Here is a 17984-nt window from a genome sequence, read left to right as displayed (position 1 = left end):
CTGGGGAAAGGCCAGCGTTGACCCCATTTTCTCAGAAGCCACTGCAGTCTTGGCCTGGGCACAGCTGGGGGGTACAGAATGGGAACGCTGACAAAAGGTGAGTTGCCTGGGCAGTGGCCACCCCCCCTGTCCCATCTGCCCTCAGTCATAAGGCACTAATGGGGGAACTGCCACCTTAAGCCTGAAAAAACAAAACAAAAAGAGAAATCAGACAGAGAATTGAACAATTTATTGGCCTGGGCCTGGTCTGTCATGGGAGGGGGGTTATCTGGGGAGCCAAATGAGGGGAGACAAGCCCCCAACTGGCTACTTGCCCCCCAGATAGTACCCCCAGCCTTTGCATTCACAAGAAATCATTTTGACACATGAGGTTTCTTTCCACGAGGTGAGCTGCAGCCCAGCTCTCAAGTGAGGAGATGAGCTAGAGATTACTAAGGGACCGGACCCCTCTTTGGCAGCTTCAACACAGACATGAGACAAAATAACATCCATTCTGGGGAAAAGTGGTAAGAGCAGGGGGTCACAGACACCACACATGTGCACACTCAGACACACATGGACACTGACAGACACACATAAATATACATTTGTACCGCAATGACCCTTCCACGTATCCACAGGATTTAGCCAAGTCCTTCTGGGGCAAGTTAAGGGAGAGACCCCTACAAATGTCCTCGGCACCCCCACTACCTGCTCCATTCAATTCAACGTGAAATGAGGCACGGTGGGCTCAAGGCTGCCCTGCCTTAGGAGATCTGGTACCTCGGCTCGGGCTGGAGGTGAGTATAACTTGGGGGTGGTTGTTTTTGGTGGGTGAGAGCTTCCTGGACTAACAGTTCCCCCAGAACTTTCTCAAGTTCTACCCTGTGCCACTGAGACACCCAGAGGCCTCCTCAGCGCCCCAGACTGGTTTTTCTAGCCCTTGGTGATTCCTCTGCACCCCAAATAATGCAATTGGCCAATGAGGTCTGAGAACGGATTCAGCCCCACCCCACCCCACATCCACCTCGTGGTTTCCTGGTATCTTGTGGAGTAAGAGGAAAGGGAAGAAATAACCAAAGTGGCAGCTGGTAAAATTTGGGGAAGCTGTGGATTTGGGCCCAGGGAACCATTAGCTGGGACTGCCCAGATGGTCAGGGAGGAGGCCTCCAGCCCCTGAGGACAGTGGGTCTAGGGAAGTGGACTGAGGTTGGCGGGAAAAGGTGGCAAGGAGGTTAAATTCAAAGAGGGGAGTTTGGCACAGAGTGGACAGTTGTGAAATGAAATTCTTTGTACCAGGTTGTAAATTGCTCCTGCCCTGAGCTCCTCTTGAGTGCCTGCCTGCTGTCACCCGGGCCCTTTCCAGGTCCCCCAGACCTTCCGTGATCCAGTTCTGAAGGAGTCACACACGTCACTGCACTGGCCTCCAGGACCCTGCTGCAGTTCTGCCATCCGACTGGTCGGTGCCTCAGCCGGCCATCCCAGGTGTGAAATATTTTCAGTATCACCCAGGTCTGTGGAGTGGGTCCTCTTGCTTGGGAGCCTCACATCTCTGTCCAAGGTCACCCGGCGCCTCTCCACGGAGCCCTCTGCCGTGGCCTGGTTGTCAGCCCACTTGTCCTTCAAACCATTGTGTTGCCCTCCAGAATTGTGGGTGACGTGGGCATGTGGGTGCCCCTCTCCAGTGAGCTAGAGCTGCGTAGGGGCAGGAGGCGGCGGCCCGGGGTCCCGCCCCGCCGTCCTTGCACCCCTGCTGCCCGCCGCCAGCACTGCAGTGGCCTCAGTACCTCGCGCCGCAGGTCCCGGCTACGCCACGTGTAGATGACAGGGTTGAGCAGCGAATTGAGGGTGGCGAAGGCAAAGAAGTACTGGGCCTTATAGAGGATAGGGCAGGAGCGCACGGGACAGGCATAGTCCAGGAGGAGGATGCTAAAGGCGGGCAGCCAGCAGACAATAAAGACACCTAACACAATGGTGACCGTCTTGAGCAGGGCCAGTGTCTGCGGGCCAGTCACATCGGCTTGACTGGAGCGGACCACACAGTAAATGCGGACATACAGAGCTACGATGGCCAACAGGATGACGGAGAAGATGGTTACCACACAGAGCACGTAGTGCTTGGCATAGAGGGGCAAAACAGTGGAGCAGGCCTCGAGGTTGCCCAGGCAGTTCCAGCCAAGGATGGGCAGGCCACCGAGAGTCAGTGAGATGAGCCATGAGGCCGCGATGAGCAACAGCATGCGGCAGCTCTTGTCGCTGCCGTAGAGCTTGACCTTGGCAATGGCCACATGCCGCTCAATGGCAATGGCCAGGAGGCTGAAGACAGAGGCAGAGAGCGTGATGAAGGCTGAGCCCTCACGGGCGAACCACTGCACAGGGGTCAGTGTTAATGTGATAGAGCCTGAGAGCGAGGTATTGGCTATGAAAGCCACACCCGCCAGCAGGTCCGAAGCAGCCAGATTGCCCAGGAACAGGTACATGGCCGAGTGGAACTTGCTGTTGCGGGCCACTGCGATAAGCACCAGCAGGTTCTCCACCACGATGGCACAGCACAGGATGATGATGAGGGCCGAGGCCACCTGGCGGGAGGGTGGGTCCTCTGTGCTCAGCACCTCCTTGGTGTAATTATAGTGCTCTTGAACCTTGTTGGGGTTTAGGTACTCCGAGTACAGGCTGCCCATGGTGGGGCTCAGTGGCCGGCCGGGGCCATGGGGCTGTCAGATCTGCAGGGAGAAAAGACAGACAGATAGACAGACAGACAGATAAGTCAGTGCTGTGGCTGCTGCCTGGGCTCTGACTATGGACAGCTGTGTTTCAAGTCCCAGCTCCATCACTCCTCACCGAATGGCCACAGGAAGTCAGAATTAGCATGATCTCTGCTTTACAGATGGGAAACCCAGGGAAGTCAATTCACTTTCCCAAAATCTCAAAGCTAATAAGTGGCAGAGCCAAAGAGATCCACTCCAAAGTCTCTATAACCTCCAGGCTACACTATCTCTCAGAAGCTCCCCCAAATAGCATGAAGGATACAAAGTGGACTTTAGAAACCTTGCCCACCTACCCAGAGAGCGAGCTGTGGGCAGAAACTGGTGGGCTTGCCTCTTCTTGAATACACTGGAGCCTTGGGCAGCAAGCTGCCTGCCAACCTGGGTCAGCAAGGTGCTCATTGCTGATAGCACCATCTCCGGCTCATTAACACCCACTGTCCTAGATATCAGGCTGGATCTAAGCCTTGAAGACATGGGTGCTCCCAAGATAAGGTCTTGGGGAGACACCAGGGTGGCCCTAAGGTTTGAGCATCCTAGAGGTCATATCATCTTCAAGGGCCTAGACCTTGAAGGCAATCCAGGATTCAACCTCACTCTACCTCTGACATGCTGTGGGACCTTGGTCAAGTCATTTGACATGCAGGCTTAACGTCCTCATCTGTGCAATGGGGAGAAGAAAGCCCACTTCCTAGGCGTGATGGAGAATCCTGTTGAATGATGGATGAGGTACCCTTAGCACATAGCAAGCTCTCAATAAATATTATTACCTCCCCTCTTACTGCCACACACTGCTTGGGACTAGTGACCTCCACCCAGTCTTTTGGGAGGCGATGTTGACTGAGCCAGGCAAGATTCCCAACAGCCTGTTCTCATCAGCACCATCTAGGCCTGCCCTTGGACAGAGGGTCCCAGCGGGATGGGCAGGCGCTGGCACCCCCTCCCCAACCAGGATGAAATCCAGATGTGAGGCCCCTGGAACAAACAGGGTGGAGTCCTTGCTCCCTAGTCACATCCGGTGTGGGGAAGGCTAGGAGGGGGTGATGGGATGGGGGAGCCACAGGAGACCCGTCTGGGAGGTCTGGGAGGTCCTGGCTGGGAGGAAGGGGCAGCTGCGCTGAAATCATGTGAGCTATGAGGGGGTGTGCAGCCCCGCAGGGGGGAGGGCCGGTATTTGTTTCCACTAAGCCTGAGTCACCCCCCCCCAAGGAAAATTGAGCCGTGGGGGGAGGGGGCGGGAAGAGGCGCGTGGGCAGAGAGGATGAGAGGCCGACATCATGGCCTCCCTCCAGCTTGGAGGGGGTGTTCTCAGAAGAACTAGTGCAGTATCTGCTTTTCAGGAGGGGAGCTAGGTGGAAGTTCCAGCCATTAGCTAAATGGGGGAGGGGAGCCACGGGAAGAGACTTCCCCAGGCTCCTGGAAACCAGCCTTGCAAGGACCATGTGTGCACTGTGCACCATGAGCCGCTTTCCAGACAAGGCTGGTTAGGCCGGTTCCTAGTGAGCCCCGAAGTGATGGGGGGCTTCCGGGCTCGCTCAGCCATCTCTGTCCCCTGGCCTAATCGAGGCAGCTGCTCCCCCTGGATGAAGGGGCATCCGTCCTAGTTAAGGAACAGAGAAGGGCTTGTGCGCATCCCCAAGGGCTGCCGCCCCGCCCAAATCACCACACAGAGGCCCCTTTTGTTCCCCTGCTGGACAGACAGGGCCTCGGGCGCCCTGATGCCCTCTGCCTGCTGCAGCCACCGGGAGCTGGCTTGGCCCAGGCGTGGCCGTACCAGAAAGGCCTCCGGCCAGAAACAGTCCGTACCCTGATTGGCTCATTTTCAATCCCAGAGCATCGAGCAATTCGCCTATTGGGCTGACCTTTCAATTTTTGGTGTTTGATTGACCCATTTGGGGGTGCTCTAACGCTAGTACTGCTAATCTGGCCCTGTCTAGGCTTCTGGAGCTCGCTTCTGGAGAATTAAGACTGTGCAGATGTCCCAGAGGAGAATTTGAACCACGGCCTGACCTCACACCGGACCAAACACCCCCATGCTGCCCTGGCCTACTGGGCCCCTCCTGGGGTTTAAAATTGAGAATCAAGGACCATCACAGGCCTGGAAAGCACCCTTGTTAGTGGAGCAAGAAGCCCAGGGCGTGTACCATGGCCGCCGCCACCACCTCCCTCTCTGACGAGGGGCCACCACCCTCTCCAGTCTGGCGGCCAAGAAAAAGATTTATGGCTGCTTCCTGGAGAAATAAGAAGTGGATTCAGCCTTCAAACCCCAGGGACGGACCAAAAAGTCTGTCTTCTTCCCTGGGGGAGTAAGACTGGGGCAAAGCACCCTCACTTTCTGCAGCCCAGGAGGCTGTCAAGGCATCCTCAGAAGGAGGGGTGGCTCTACTAGTTGGAGAAGGAAAAACAGGCCCACACTCTCATCTTCTCCACTAGGACATTGCTAAAGTGGGAGCTTGAGGCAGGTTGGTACTTCCCAGAAAGAGGAAGCCGGCCTAAAGGTTGGGGCTGGCAGAGTCACCCCCAGGCAAATGCAGGCCTTGCTTGCTTCCCCTCCCTGTGTCAGGCTCCCAGGCCTGGCTACACACAGAGCCTGTCTCCTGTTCACCTTCACCAAGGCAGTCCTGACTCCTCCCCAAAGGCTTAGGAGAGGTCACTGGACTCAGAACCAGGAATTGTCAGGCCTGAAATGGAGAGAGAGGGTCAAGTGACAGGGTTTTGAGGGAAGGGAAGAGAGACGGATCAAGACTGTTTAGGGGGAGATTAGGAGAGAGGAAGACAGGAGGAAGCTCAGTGGCTTCCAAGAGCTCCACCCCCAAGCTCCACTGAGCTGTGGCTAGGGTTCCCACTAGTCACACACTGATCCCATGCTACTTGGCCTAAGGCAGCCCCCCACCCTTTCTTTTGGTTTCCCTTCAGGCCCCCCTGTACACTGCCATTCTCCACACAGCAGCCAGGGGGGGTGCTTTTTTAAAGCTCCAATGTGTCACTCTTCAGCTCTAAATTCTTCCATGGCTCCCCACTGCCCCAAATGGCCCAGCCCTACCCATTTAGCCTCCTCCAGCTCTCCCCAAGGGTCACTCCACTCCAAACACACTGGACACCTCAGTCTTTGCCCCTGTTGTTCCTCTACCTAGCATGCCCTTCCCCCAAATCCTTAAATGACTGCCTCCTCATCTTTCAAGCTTCAGTTTTAAGGTCACTTGCTCTGATCACCAGTCTACCATAGCTGCCTTCTCCATGCCCTTTCTATCACAGCATCTTGATTTGTTACCTTCACAGCGCTTGGCAATTTTGAAAATTACATTGTACAATATTTCTAGTTTTCTGTCTGGCTTCCACAGTAGAATGTAAGTGTTGGAGGCCAGCAACCAACTCCATTTTCAGCCCCTTTGGAATGATGCCTAGCATACAGAAGATGCTCAGAAAACATGTGGGATGGATGAATGGATGGATGTATGTATGGATGGATGTATGGATGGATGGATGGATGGACGGACGGATGAATGAATGAATGAATGCATGCATATATGAATGAATGAGGCCTCAGTGGGCCTCCGAAGGGGGCGGCTTCTAAACTTAGCCCAGCCCCAATCAACCTGAAGGAGGCTGGAGGCACCTTTGGTCTGATGGCAGGCCCCCCTACCAGGGGGAGCCCAACACATCCTGGAGACAGAACCCGCCCCCACCCTCGGGGCACAGTCTCGGTCTCCTTATCTGGCCGTGGAATGCGCGGTATCCACACTCCAGGCCGCTGGGCCCGTATCCACACTCCAAAGAGTTGAGCCCGGGCCTCCTCTCTCCCGCGACAGCCGTAAGCTAGGAACCTCCACATCTCCAAGCGGGGTTGGGGGATTCCTCTCTGTCCCACCCAGGACACCGCCTGGATATTCCCAGAGGATTTGAGGAGTGTGGTGGGGGAGATTCCAGCCGCAGCCACAACGCGAATGCCCCGCGCGCCAAGCAGGGTACCCAGGAGCACCTGACTAGGGTAAAGTCGGGGGGAAGGGGTGGAAATCCCCGGGTGAGTCAACTCGTGCCGGAGATGGGGGCGAGGTCCCAACGCTCTGCTGAGTCCGTGACCCAACGGGGTCCGTGCCACGCACGTCGGCACCCACGCCGCATCCCCGGGCCCCAGAGTAAAGAGGAGGCGCCGCAGCCACGCAGTCCTATTCCCTTTCCTTCCAGAACAAAGCCACGCCCCCATGGGGGGACTGAAGAAGACGAACTACTCGAGGAAACTGAGGCAGAGGCCCAGACAGGCAGGTAGTGGGCGATTGCCCTTCTCGGGGCCCCGCCCCTTGGCTTGGAGGCTCCGCGGCGCGCGGCACCTTTTGCCCACGTCCAACTGGAGTCAGCTAGGAGGGGCGCCCTACCCCCTCCCCACACTCTCCAAACCCGGGACCCCAGGCACGCCGTCCGGCCTCCCAGTCTCCGGCCGAAAACGCTCGGATTCCGCCTTCTCCTCGGCGCCAACTTCCTGCCGCTGGGGAAGGCGGGGAGCGCAGTCTGGGGGTTCGCGGCCGGCCGAGGAAGTGAAGATCGCCTGGAGTCGTGGAGAGGGCGCACGGTGACCACTCCCTCAGTGCAGCAGGAGCACGGCAGCGCTTGCGCGCCCGGGTGTGCCCGGACCCTCAGCCAGGGCCCCCCCCAGCTCCGACACGGGGACCTCGGAGGACCTGGCCCGCCCTTTCTGTCTCCCACTCGCCACGCACGCTCACCTGGTTTGGCTGGCCCGGGTCCCTGCCCTGACCAGAGGGGCTTTGGCGTCTGCGCCCCCGGGACGGCCGCGGCTAGGGCTGGGGCTGCCCGCCGGGCTCGGCAGCGTCCCGGGGCTCAGGACCCGGTACGCGGGGGGGGGGGGGGGGGGGGCGGGGGGGTGGAGAGAGGCGCCGCCTCGGCCCCCCACTCGCCCCGCCCTCCTCTCCTCCCCTTTCCGGCTGCAGAGGCAATGAATTCCAGATGTGGCCTGCTTGCCCCGGCGTGCTTGGGGGCCGGCGGGGGAGGTTCTCGGGTCCCTTTGTCCACCCCCCCCACCTTCCGCCCTGCCCCTCCCAGCCGCCTCCCGTGAGAACCGGCTGGCGCATGACATCACGCAGCCCCGTGACTTTACGTCGCTCCTGACCAGGTGGCCTGAACCTGAAACAGCTGTCTCCAAGTACAGATATCGTCCTGGCCCATCCCTGAGACCCTAGAATTGGAGGAGAGCACGGGATCCCCTTTATTTACTCAACAAGGAGCCATGAAGCATCTACTATGTGTCAACGCAGCAAATAGGCATTAACTATCTACTGTTGTGTTCGTTTAAAAAACAAAGTACCAACCATGTGCCAGGCCCTGCCCCAAAGACAGAACTGGTTTTTGCTTCGATAGTATCCCAGAATTCAAGGGCTGCCTCCTCTCTTCTAGAAGATTGGGCGCACCCAACATCCTATCCTGCCATTGCCAGTGGCTGTCCCGCCCACTCTGCGGTGGCCCTGCAGGCCCAGGTTGCACCCTGCCTTCCTAGGTGGGACCAATTTGCTATGGGGTTCTTCAGTTTCCCCCTCTTTCCCTCATTCAGCCTTTGAGGAGGGAACTATTTGTGAAAACACATACATAATCCGCTTATATGTTTATTTACCAAATACATGAAGTATCTGCTATGTGCCAGACACTGTTCTAAAGGCTGGAGACACATCAGGGAAGAAAACAGGTAAAATACCTTGTCTGCTGTAGAGCTAATGTTCTACTGGATGTGCACAGAATATCCAGAATATTGCAGGAAGAAGAAATTGGTAAATTTCCTGGGAGAGGAACTGAAAGATAGATAGGGGAAAAGGCATGGGACGGAGGCCGCTTTCACTCTATGAATCCTTTGTACCTTTTGACTTTTGTAACATGTGCGTACGTGCCATATTCCAACAATAAATTAAATTTAAAATTAGGCCTGCTCCATGCCCAGACAGTGCAATAAAAAGGAGGGAGAGGGTAGGTGCACTCTTCTGTATGTTTACTATACTTCAAAAAAGCAAACCGATGAAAAATGGTACCTGTACCCCCCATGTTCACTGCGGCATTATTCATAACAGACAAGATATGGAAACAACCTAAGTATTCCTTAATGGATGAATGGATAAAGAAGATGTGATATATATGTATATTTTTCCATATATCCAAAAAATATAATAATGGAATACCAGTCAGCCTTAAAAAAGAAGGCAATCCTGTCATTTGTGAAAACATGGGTGGACCTTGAGGGCATTATGCTAAGTGAAATAAGCCACAGAGAAAGACAAATAATGCATAGTGTCACTTGTATGTGCAATCTAAAAAAGAAAATCAAACTCACAGAAACAGAGCAGGAAAGTGTTTGCCAGAGGCTGAGGTGGGGGAAACAGGGAGAGGGTGGTAAAATGGTACAAGCTTTCAGCAATCAGATGGATAAGGTCTGAGAATCTAATGTGAAACATGGTGACTATGGTTTATAATACTGTATGATATAATTGAAATTTGCTGAGAGTAGAACTTAAATGTTCTCACACACAAACCCCCACAGATAAATATGTGAGGTGATGGATGTGTTAATGAACTCAATGGGAGGAATCTTTTAGAATGTATATGTATATCGAATCATCACAAAGTGCACTTTAAATAACACAATTTTATATGTTAATGATACCTCAATAAAGCTGAAATTAAACAAACAAAAATTTAAGGCTGCTTGATACCCAGACAATGCAACCAATAAAAAGAAGAGAGAAGGTAGGTATACTCTTCTGAATATATATTACACTTCATAGTGTTGAAAAGCAAAATGATGAAAAAGGGAATTAAAATGGATCCCATTATGCCTATTAAAAAATTAAAATGGAGTAGTCTTGTATGTACGAATGTGAAACTGTCTTCAACATTTTTTTAAATTGAAAAAAAGCACAATACAGACCAGTTTGCATTGTTTGCCTGCACTTCTGGGTGTATTTATAAGGGCTGTATAAATACACACACATTTGCCTGGGGGCTTACAGGCCATCTCTGGGAGATGGCATGAGACACCAGTCACAGTGGTTACCCTCAGGAAGGGGAACTGGGGGGGCAGGGGAACAGGTGAGAAGTCACCAGACTTTTCATGGGTTACCGTGGTGGGGACTTTGAAATTTTTAGCTCACATTACCAATTCAAAAAATTTGCAGGGCCGGCCCGGTGGCTCAGGCGGTTAGAGCTCCATGCTCCTAACTCCGAAGGCTGCCGGTTCGATTCCCAGATGGGCCAGTGGGCTCTCAACCACAAGGTTGCCAGTTCAATGCCTCAAGTCCCGCAAGGGATGGTGGGCTCCGCCCCCTGCAATAAGATTGAACACAGCACCTTGAGCTGAGCTGCCGCTGAGCTCCCGGATGGCTCAGTTGGTTGGAGTGCATCCTCTCAACCACAAGGTTGCCGGTTCAACTCCCGCAAGGGATGGTGGGCTGCGCCCCCTGCAACTAGCAATGGCAACTGGACCTGGAGCTGAGCTGCGCCCTCCACAACTAAGACTGAAAGGACAACAACTTGAAGCTGAATGGCACCCTCCACAACTAAGATTGAAAGGACAACAACTTGACTTGGAAAACAGGCCTGGAAATACACACTGTTCCCCAATAAAGTCCTGTTCCCCTTCCCCAATAAAATCTTTAAAAAAAAAAAAAATTTGCAAAGACATGAAAAATGAAATAAAAGGTAATAAATCACTAGACTTCTAGTTGTAAAATCATTTCTGTAATAATAGTAGTCAGTAATATCAATAATATAAAAAACAATAACATTGTTAATAAAGATATCAATATTATTATTCAACATACCAATATTAACAAATTTATATTAAGAATAAATACCTTTACATTATTAATAAAGAAATGTATATTAAAATCAATAGATTAATGCTACACTTATGTATGCAGCATATATATTCATCTAATGCACAACGTATAATGCTCAGTGCTGGCTCTCGTGACGCCTCGTTGGTTTCAGCCATGCAAAGCTGACAGTCTGATAAAGGAGACAGTGAAGAAACCAGAGAGTTCTAACAGAGGGCAGTAGGGCTTTGATGCAGAGATAAAAGAAATGTCAGACAGCCACTTTGCTCCTTTTCCAGAGCCAGATTTCAGTGTCCATTCAGTTCCAGGCCAGCTCTTGGGGTCCACTCGGACCTTGGCAAAATCGCACTGAATCTTCTGCCAAGTGAACTGTGTTGCCTGTGCAGCCTCTAGAAACCAGGTGTTCAACCCACAGGGGACAAGGCACAGAAAAAACTGGGTCTTCTCCTTGCTATCGAGCGGAAATCTCAGCCTTCCGTAGAGACCTGAAGCCTGGGGAGGAAGTGCCCCCCCCAACTTGCCTGGGCTGGCTCAGCAGTTTGCCATCCCCCCAGGGACCTGGGGGTGGGGGTGATGTCAAGGCCACAGACATATCCGGCGTCTGTTAGGGGGACCCTGGCTCCTAGGCCTGGTGATGTCCTCAGGGACACACAGATACACCCACAAGCAACTTCCGCCCCCCTCTTCTCCCCTCCCCCCTACTTCTGGGGCAAACTGAAGTCTCTGCCAGGTCAGCTGAGGGAATGGGCTGGAGAACTGGAAAATACTAGAGGCCTCGACTTCCTGATAGTCTGGGGGCGTTAAGGGGAAAGCTGGGCCCTGCTCTAGGGGGACCCCTGAGTGAGAAAACAGTGGAAGAAGAAGGAAACAGGGCCCTTCTCTTGGGGAGCTCCCAGGAAGAGGAAAGAGAGATGACAGAAGAGGCTCGGACTAGCCTTCACTAATTATAGGGCTACTGACAATAATGGCTAACGCTCACGCGACTCACTGCACGGGGTGCGGCTCTCCGAATCCTCACAGCCCTAGGAGGTGGGGAATATTATCATCATCATCCCATTGTTTTAAATAGATTTTATTTTTAGGACAACTTTAGGTTCACAGCAAAACTAAGCAGAAAGTACAGTGATTTCCCTCCCATATCCCCTCTGCCCTCACACAAGCACAGCCTTCCCCCACTATCAACATAGCATCAGAGACGTGCATTTGTTATACTTGATGAACTTACATTGACAGATCACCGTCACCCCAAGTCCAGAGTCATAGCAGGTCATTCTTGGTGTTGTACATTCTGCAGGTTTGGACAACTGTAGAATGACATGTATCCACCATTATAGTCTCATAACAGAGTAGTTTCACTGCCCTAAAAATTCTCTGTGCTCCACCTATTCATCCCTCCCTCACCCTGAATACCTGGCAACCCCTGATCTTGTTACCATCTCCACAGTTCTGCCTTTTCTCACCAATCTATGTTGAAGATGAAGAAACTGAGACACACAGTAGTGTGGGATTTGAACTTGTTCATCCCATCCTCAACCCAGTCCAGATGCAGTGACCCCCTTCCCTACTCCAGCAGGTCAGGATAGAAGGGTGATGGTTACAACTCAGGACCACATGGGTCATTGGTGAGACGTGGAACATTCTCTATAATCCAGGTGAGGGGAACCCTCTGCTCTCTGATCTCTGATCTTACCCCACCCCAAATTTTGTGAACTCCCCCAAATCAATGAGGCCCAGGCCTATCCTTCATTCTCCCTGGGCCTCCACTTTCCTCCCACCCCACAGCTCTTGGCTTTTGGCAGGAGAAACTGCATAAAAAGAAGTGTCTGAGACAGGTCCCAACTTTCTGATCATCACCCCGGCACTGGGGGAAGGGGCCCCAGCTGCAGAGAAGCTTTCCAGATGCTGATCTTGGCAGGCGGTGGAGCTGCAGCCGCCTTGTCTCCTCCGTCCATGGGCTCGGGGCCCACTTTCAGCTTCAAAGATGGGCTGGGGAGGCCCCCAGTGGAGACCATCCCCTGCCACGTCTGCACCAGATGCGGTCTTGGCCCTTCCATCCTGGGAAGGGTAGGCTCTCTGTTCCAGACAAGAGAGATACGCACAGTTAGAGAAGAGGGGAAGACCAGAGGCCCAGTTCTCAGCAAGCTTCCCAACCCAGCATAATAGAAACAGCTGACACATATACACCGTGCCAGTTACTGTCTAAAAGCTTTGCAAATATCAACTCATGAAAAGCTCATAGTGGTTGCCTCAACCAGGGAATGAATAGACAAACTGCAGTCTATTCTTACACAGAAGACCACTCAGGAATCTATTTGGAACCACTAGTTCCAAAAGGAAAGGACTAGTCAGATATAACAACACGGATGAATATCAAATGCATTATAACGAGGGAAAGAAGCCAGACACAAAGGGCTACATGGTGTATGATTCCATTTCTATGACGTTCTAGAAAAGGCCAAACTATAGGGATGGTGAACAGACCAGTGGTTGGCAGGGCCTTGGGTTGGGGAAGGATTTGACTACAGAAGAGCATGGGGGAATTTTTGGGTAATGGAACCATTTTATATCTTGATCGTGGTGGTGGTTATGCAACTACATATGTTTGTACAAACTTGTAGAACTATACACTGAAAAGAGAAGACTTTATTGTATCTTGAAACAAAAACAAACAAAATCCCTCACAACTGTCTTACATCAGGAAAATAGAAGTACCTCAAATGGAGGGGATTTAATAATTTAGAAATTATTAGCACATAGGGAGTCTGTGTCCAATGGGAGATGCCACCAGGAGCAGTTGGGAAGAAATATCCTGGCTTCTCTTATCCTCCTGCCTTCCAATCTACCCTTGGCCTACCATTGGTGAAGTGTGGGCAGAAGCCAGTGGACAATGGAAATATTTTGTGCAGGGGTCAGCCTGTATCCATGAGGCAGGGGCAGGGCAGGGAATGGGTGATCTAAGGACACAAAGACTTAAGCCAGTACAAACGACGTGAGGTAGGGGCAATTTTACCCCATTTTACAGAGGAGGAAACTGAGGCCCAGCAAACCCATGTGCCTTGCCCAGGGGTTCAAGCCCTGAGGAAGAAGGTCTGAATCTCTGCCAAGATCTGGCTGGAGGGCTGATTCTGTGCCTTTTTTTGCTCCAAGCCCCCAATGCAGCTGAACCAAAGGGAACTAAAAGGGAATGGAAACGGCTATGCAAATTAGGCCCATCCCCAGGGGCTAGGGGGAGGGATGCCTCAATGGAAGACTCTTTTTCCTCCCCTGCTTGGCAATTGCCCACAAACTGAGCTGCAAACACACAGCAGATGTTTTGGCAGTTGATAGGAGCACTTCAGACAGGTCAGAGACCCCCCATTAAGCCTGCACTCACACTTGGCTCCTCCTATCTGAGGGCTGCCCCGAATATTCCAACCCTGACCTCTGGCCTTTGTGAAAACATTTGCACAGTGATGAGGGACTAGGAAAGGTTAGATGCTGGGGGCTTCCAGCTTCTAAAGTGTGTGCCCTAAATTGCTATCATGCCTGTGGCCAGCAGAGATCCTCTGTGGGCCCAAAAGCTGATGCTGGCCCTATGCCACCGGGGACAGAGGTCACCTGCAGTTGATCTAAGGAGTAGGCTGGACACATCAACCTTTGACCTTCACCTAGGCATGGGCCAAAATGGTCAAACTTTGAGCCTTGCAGTGTGCAGATCTTGAGGTCATCACCTCTCTTTCATTAAAGCTCATAATCGATATGCTGGGAGAGGGGGAACTCTGTGCAAAGTACTTTCTCTACATTCCATGTGTTCAATTACTGTGTATGAGAACCTATTGGGACCCTTAGCAAGGGGGGCCAGCAGTGAAAGAAACAAAGAACACTGTCATCCAGGAACTGATGTTCTATTGAGGGAGACAGACAAGCATCAGGAAAATAAGAACATAATGTCATCTGTTAGAAGGTGGTGAAAGTTCTGGAAACTAATGACACCAGGAAGGCAGATGAGGAAAGTGGGGGTACCAAGAGAACAGTGATTTTAGACCCAGGGTCACCAGAGGTCACATTTGAGCAAAGACCTGAAAGAGGTCAGGGAGTGGTCCAGGCAGAAGGAATGACACGTGCAAAGGCCCTGAGGCTGGCATGGGATTGACAGGCCTGGTGAGAAGTCTACTGTGGCAGAAACCACAGAATGACAGGTGGGAGGAGGTGAGGGCAGGTGGGCTGCAGGACTTGTGGGCTGTAGTGAAGACTCTGGCTTTTGCGCTAAATGAAATGGGAGGTATGGAGAGTTCTGAGCAGATAAGGGATGTTATCTAACTCCTGTTTATAAGCTCCCTCTGTGGGAGGAAAAGGACAGTAGGGAGTGAGGACGAAAGGAAAGAGAACTCTGATCTACTACACAGCTCAGTAGGGGAGGGTTTGTGTGTGTCCCGTTTAACAGTTCATAGACCAAATTCTGAGAGCTAACCACTTGCCCACAGACACACAGCCAATTAACAGCATCGTCTGGATTTGAACCTGCTTCTATGTGACTCCAGCACCATTGGATAAATAATCGTTTCTTGGGTACCTTATGTGCCCATGACTTCTGGGTGATAGAGACTTTAAGACCCAGAAGACAAAAGGAGGGCTTTCTCTGCTTCTGGTAATACTACTGCAACAGAGCGATGAGTGAATGAAATGACTCAAGAAACATGTATTGGAGCCGGCAAGGTGGCTCAGTTGGTTGGAGCGCAGGTTCTCAACCACAAGGTTTGCTGGTTGGACTCCTCAAATCCTGCAAGGGATAGTGGGCTCCATCCCCCGCAACTAAGATTGGATACGGCGACTGGAGCTGAGCTGCCCCTGAGCTCCCAGGTGGCTCAGTTGGTTGGAGTGTGTCCTCTCAACCACAAGGTTGCAGGTTCAATTCCCTCCAAGGGATGGTGGGCTGCGCCCCCTGCGACTAACAACTGGCAACTGGACCTGGAGCTGAATGGCGCCCTCCACAACTAAGATTGAAAGGACAACAACTTGACTTGGAAAAAGTCCTGGAAGTACACACTGTTCCCCAATAAAGTCCTGTTCCCCTTCCCCAATAAACTCTTAAAAAAGAAAAAAAGGAAAAAAAGAAACATGTATTGAGCCCCTACTGTGTTACAAGCACTAGACTGGGAGCTGGGACTACAGCAGAGAACAAACAGGAGCAAAATTTCTACATTCTAATGAATGAGATAGACAAAAAGCATTAAAAAATGGGAAATTATTATATGGGAAATTAAATGGGGGAAAAATGGGAAATTATATTAAATCATATCCCATATAAACATCATTGGAGGAGATGATGTTTGAGCAAAGAATTAAAGGAGGAGAGGGATGAAGTCATGTGGAGCTCTGGGAAAAGTATGTTCCAGGCTCAAGGAACAACAGCATGGAATTTTAAACACACATCCACAATTATTATTGCAGGGATATTCTTGCAAAGGCTCTGAGGTGGGTTCAACATAAATGAATGAGTTAACGAATAAAGCATGTGGCCGTCAGAAAAGTCCAGCCACCCCGGGCCCCGCTACACTCTCCCCACGTCTGGCCTTTGCGACTTGTTCCCTCAGCCTGGAACACATTTTCTTCTCTGGACAAAGTCCTGATGGACCCTCAATCCTTAGCTTTCAGGTTACAGCTTCAGGGAAGCCAACTCTCAGGCTCTCGTCCCCAACCATTATGAGTTCTTCCTCTGGGTTCCCACAGACCCTGAAGACCTTCCCTATTCTGATCCCTCAGCCTTCTTCACTGGACTGTATCTCAAGGGTATCTACTGGATTTACCCCAGCGGTACACAGTAGGTACCTAATAAGTTATTAAGCAACTAAAATGCTGTTCCCTCATTCACCACATAAAATATGAACTCCCTGGCACAGGACAGATTTCTAAATCTGCCTATAAAATCATAAACTGGTTTTGAGAGGAGACACACCGCTGGTTGTAGTGGTGGCTTCTGGAAGGGGAACAGGGATGGGGTTGCAGAGAGGGGGAACTGGGGGGTGTAGGGGACAGAGGTTGGAGAATGCAGGTTTTTCACTCTAGTTATCTTTTTGTCGTTTTTGAAAATTTCTTTACCAGGTGTGTGAATTATCTATGCAAACATAAAATGAATAAATAAAATTCTACAGAATAAAGGATTAAAAGACCTTTTTAAATTGCAAAGAGTGTGGAATTTTAAACACACATCCACAGTTATTCTTGCAGGGATAGAATACACAATGAAATACATTGTAAATTTTCGGTAACAGTTTTTATAAATAATCCATATATTATATATCAGATGGCAAAAAAAAAAAAACAAACACCGTATCTTTAGCATTTCATTCAAATCCTCCAGGGGCCACCCCTATCCCTACCTTGGCTCTTGACTCGCTTTGATGACAAAACTCACATTTAATAATAATAATAATAATAATGATGATGATGATGTTAGGTATAAGTTTTAACCTTGTGCAGGCATGGCACGCTTCGTCTTCAGTATTTCATCGAAGTCTCATAACCACCCCATTTTCCAGATATGAAAACTGAGGTTGGCTCCAGACCAACCTCTGGCCCCTGAGCTCTGGCCAGACAGAACATACCTCCAGGTGATCAAGACTGACCAGGCGAGGAAGGCTGCTATGGGCGCGTGGCGCCCCCTGGAGGTCATGCAGTGAACGTGGCAAAGACCTAAAAATGAGCATTTGGATTTCTTTTTTTTTTTTTTTTTTTTTTTAGCATTTGGATTTCTATTGAGGAGGTGGGCAACAAGAGTGCAATCCAGGATCTGTGGACTCTCCACTGTGCTCTGTCCTCGGAGAGCCCTGGCAGAATCCTGGCCTGGGGAATGAGGGAGACACAGACCTAATCTGAGGGGATTAAGGGGGACATAGCCTTGCCCTGGGGGATCTAAGCGGATAGCCACGGTCCGGCAGGCCCAAACCTGAGAGCGTTCTGTGTGAGATAGGGCCCTGCACTTCAACAAACAAAACCACTTTATTGGATAGAGAAAAGCCGCCTTGGAGAGTCTTGTAGGCTAGATGGGAGCGAGACCAGGAGGGCGAGGCTGAAACAAAAAGCGTACCACTTATTGGTCATATTCCCTTGGTGTCCGCCTCAGAACCGCCCAGCCATGGGCGGGCCATTTTTCCAGACTTAACGCTCGTTGCTGACTGAGGGGCGTGCCCTTTGGGCAGGGAAGGTCTTCTTGGCTGGATTCCTACACAGGCTCTGGGACCCAATAGGGCAAAACTTACCGGAGGGCGGGCTTCTTGTTGTAGGATCGCATTGCCAGGTGTCTCCGAGGGTCCGTTAGGCCAGAAGTGGAAATTGAGGTCTGGGGGTGAGCCTTTGGATGGTGGTGCGGGCACGATGGGCCGGGTCCCGTCGTCATCGCTCTTGCAATCTCCCCTGTCTGGCCCTGAATCCG

The 17984-nt window shown here is 51.4% G+C and overlaps 1 protein-coding gene across 3 annotated transcripts; it reads right to left on the bottom strand.

Moving 5' to 3' along the window:
- Window positions 1–214: 214 nt before the first annotated feature.
- On the bottom strand, window positions 215–17949 carry S1PR2 (sphingosine-1-phosphate receptor 2). Of its 3 annotated transcripts, XM_033134040.1 has the most exons (4): window positions 17812–17949; window positions 12428–12646; window positions 11799–11877; window positions 215–2702 (listed from the first exon to the last, which is right to left on the bottom strand). In XM_033134040.1, exon 4 carries the CDS (start codon window positions 2658–2660, stop codon window positions 1602–1604), a length of 1059 nt encoding a protein of 352 aa, XP_032989931.1. In that variant the 5' UTR covers window positions 2661–2702; window positions 11799–11877; window positions 12428–12646; window positions 17812–17949; the 3' UTR covers window positions 215–1601. The 3 variants fall into 3 exon arrangements, with proteins under 3 accessions (XP_032989931.1, XP_032989929.1, XP_032989932.1); XM_033134038.1 differs by lacking the exons at window positions 11799–11877; window positions 12428–12646; window positions 17812–17949 and adding an exon at window positions 7463–8843; XM_033134041.1 differs by lacking the exons at window positions 11799–11877; window positions 12428–12646; window positions 17812–17949 and adding an exon at window positions 6848–6961.
- Between the last annotated feature and the right edge of the window lie 35 nt (window positions 17950–17984).

The sequence above is a fragment of the Rhinolophus ferrumequinum genome, chromosome 18 (genome assembly GCF_004115265.2).
Source record: "Rhinolophus ferrumequinum isolate MPI-CBG mRhiFer1 chromosome 18, mRhiFer1_v1.p, whole genome shotgun sequence".
NCBI classification, from domain to species: Eukaryota; Metazoa; Chordata; class Mammalia; order Chiroptera; family Rhinolophidae; genus Rhinolophus; species Rhinolophus ferrumequinum.
Note: the sequence above shows the minus strand (reverse complement) of the source record. Positions and strands in the feature narration are given on the sequence as shown.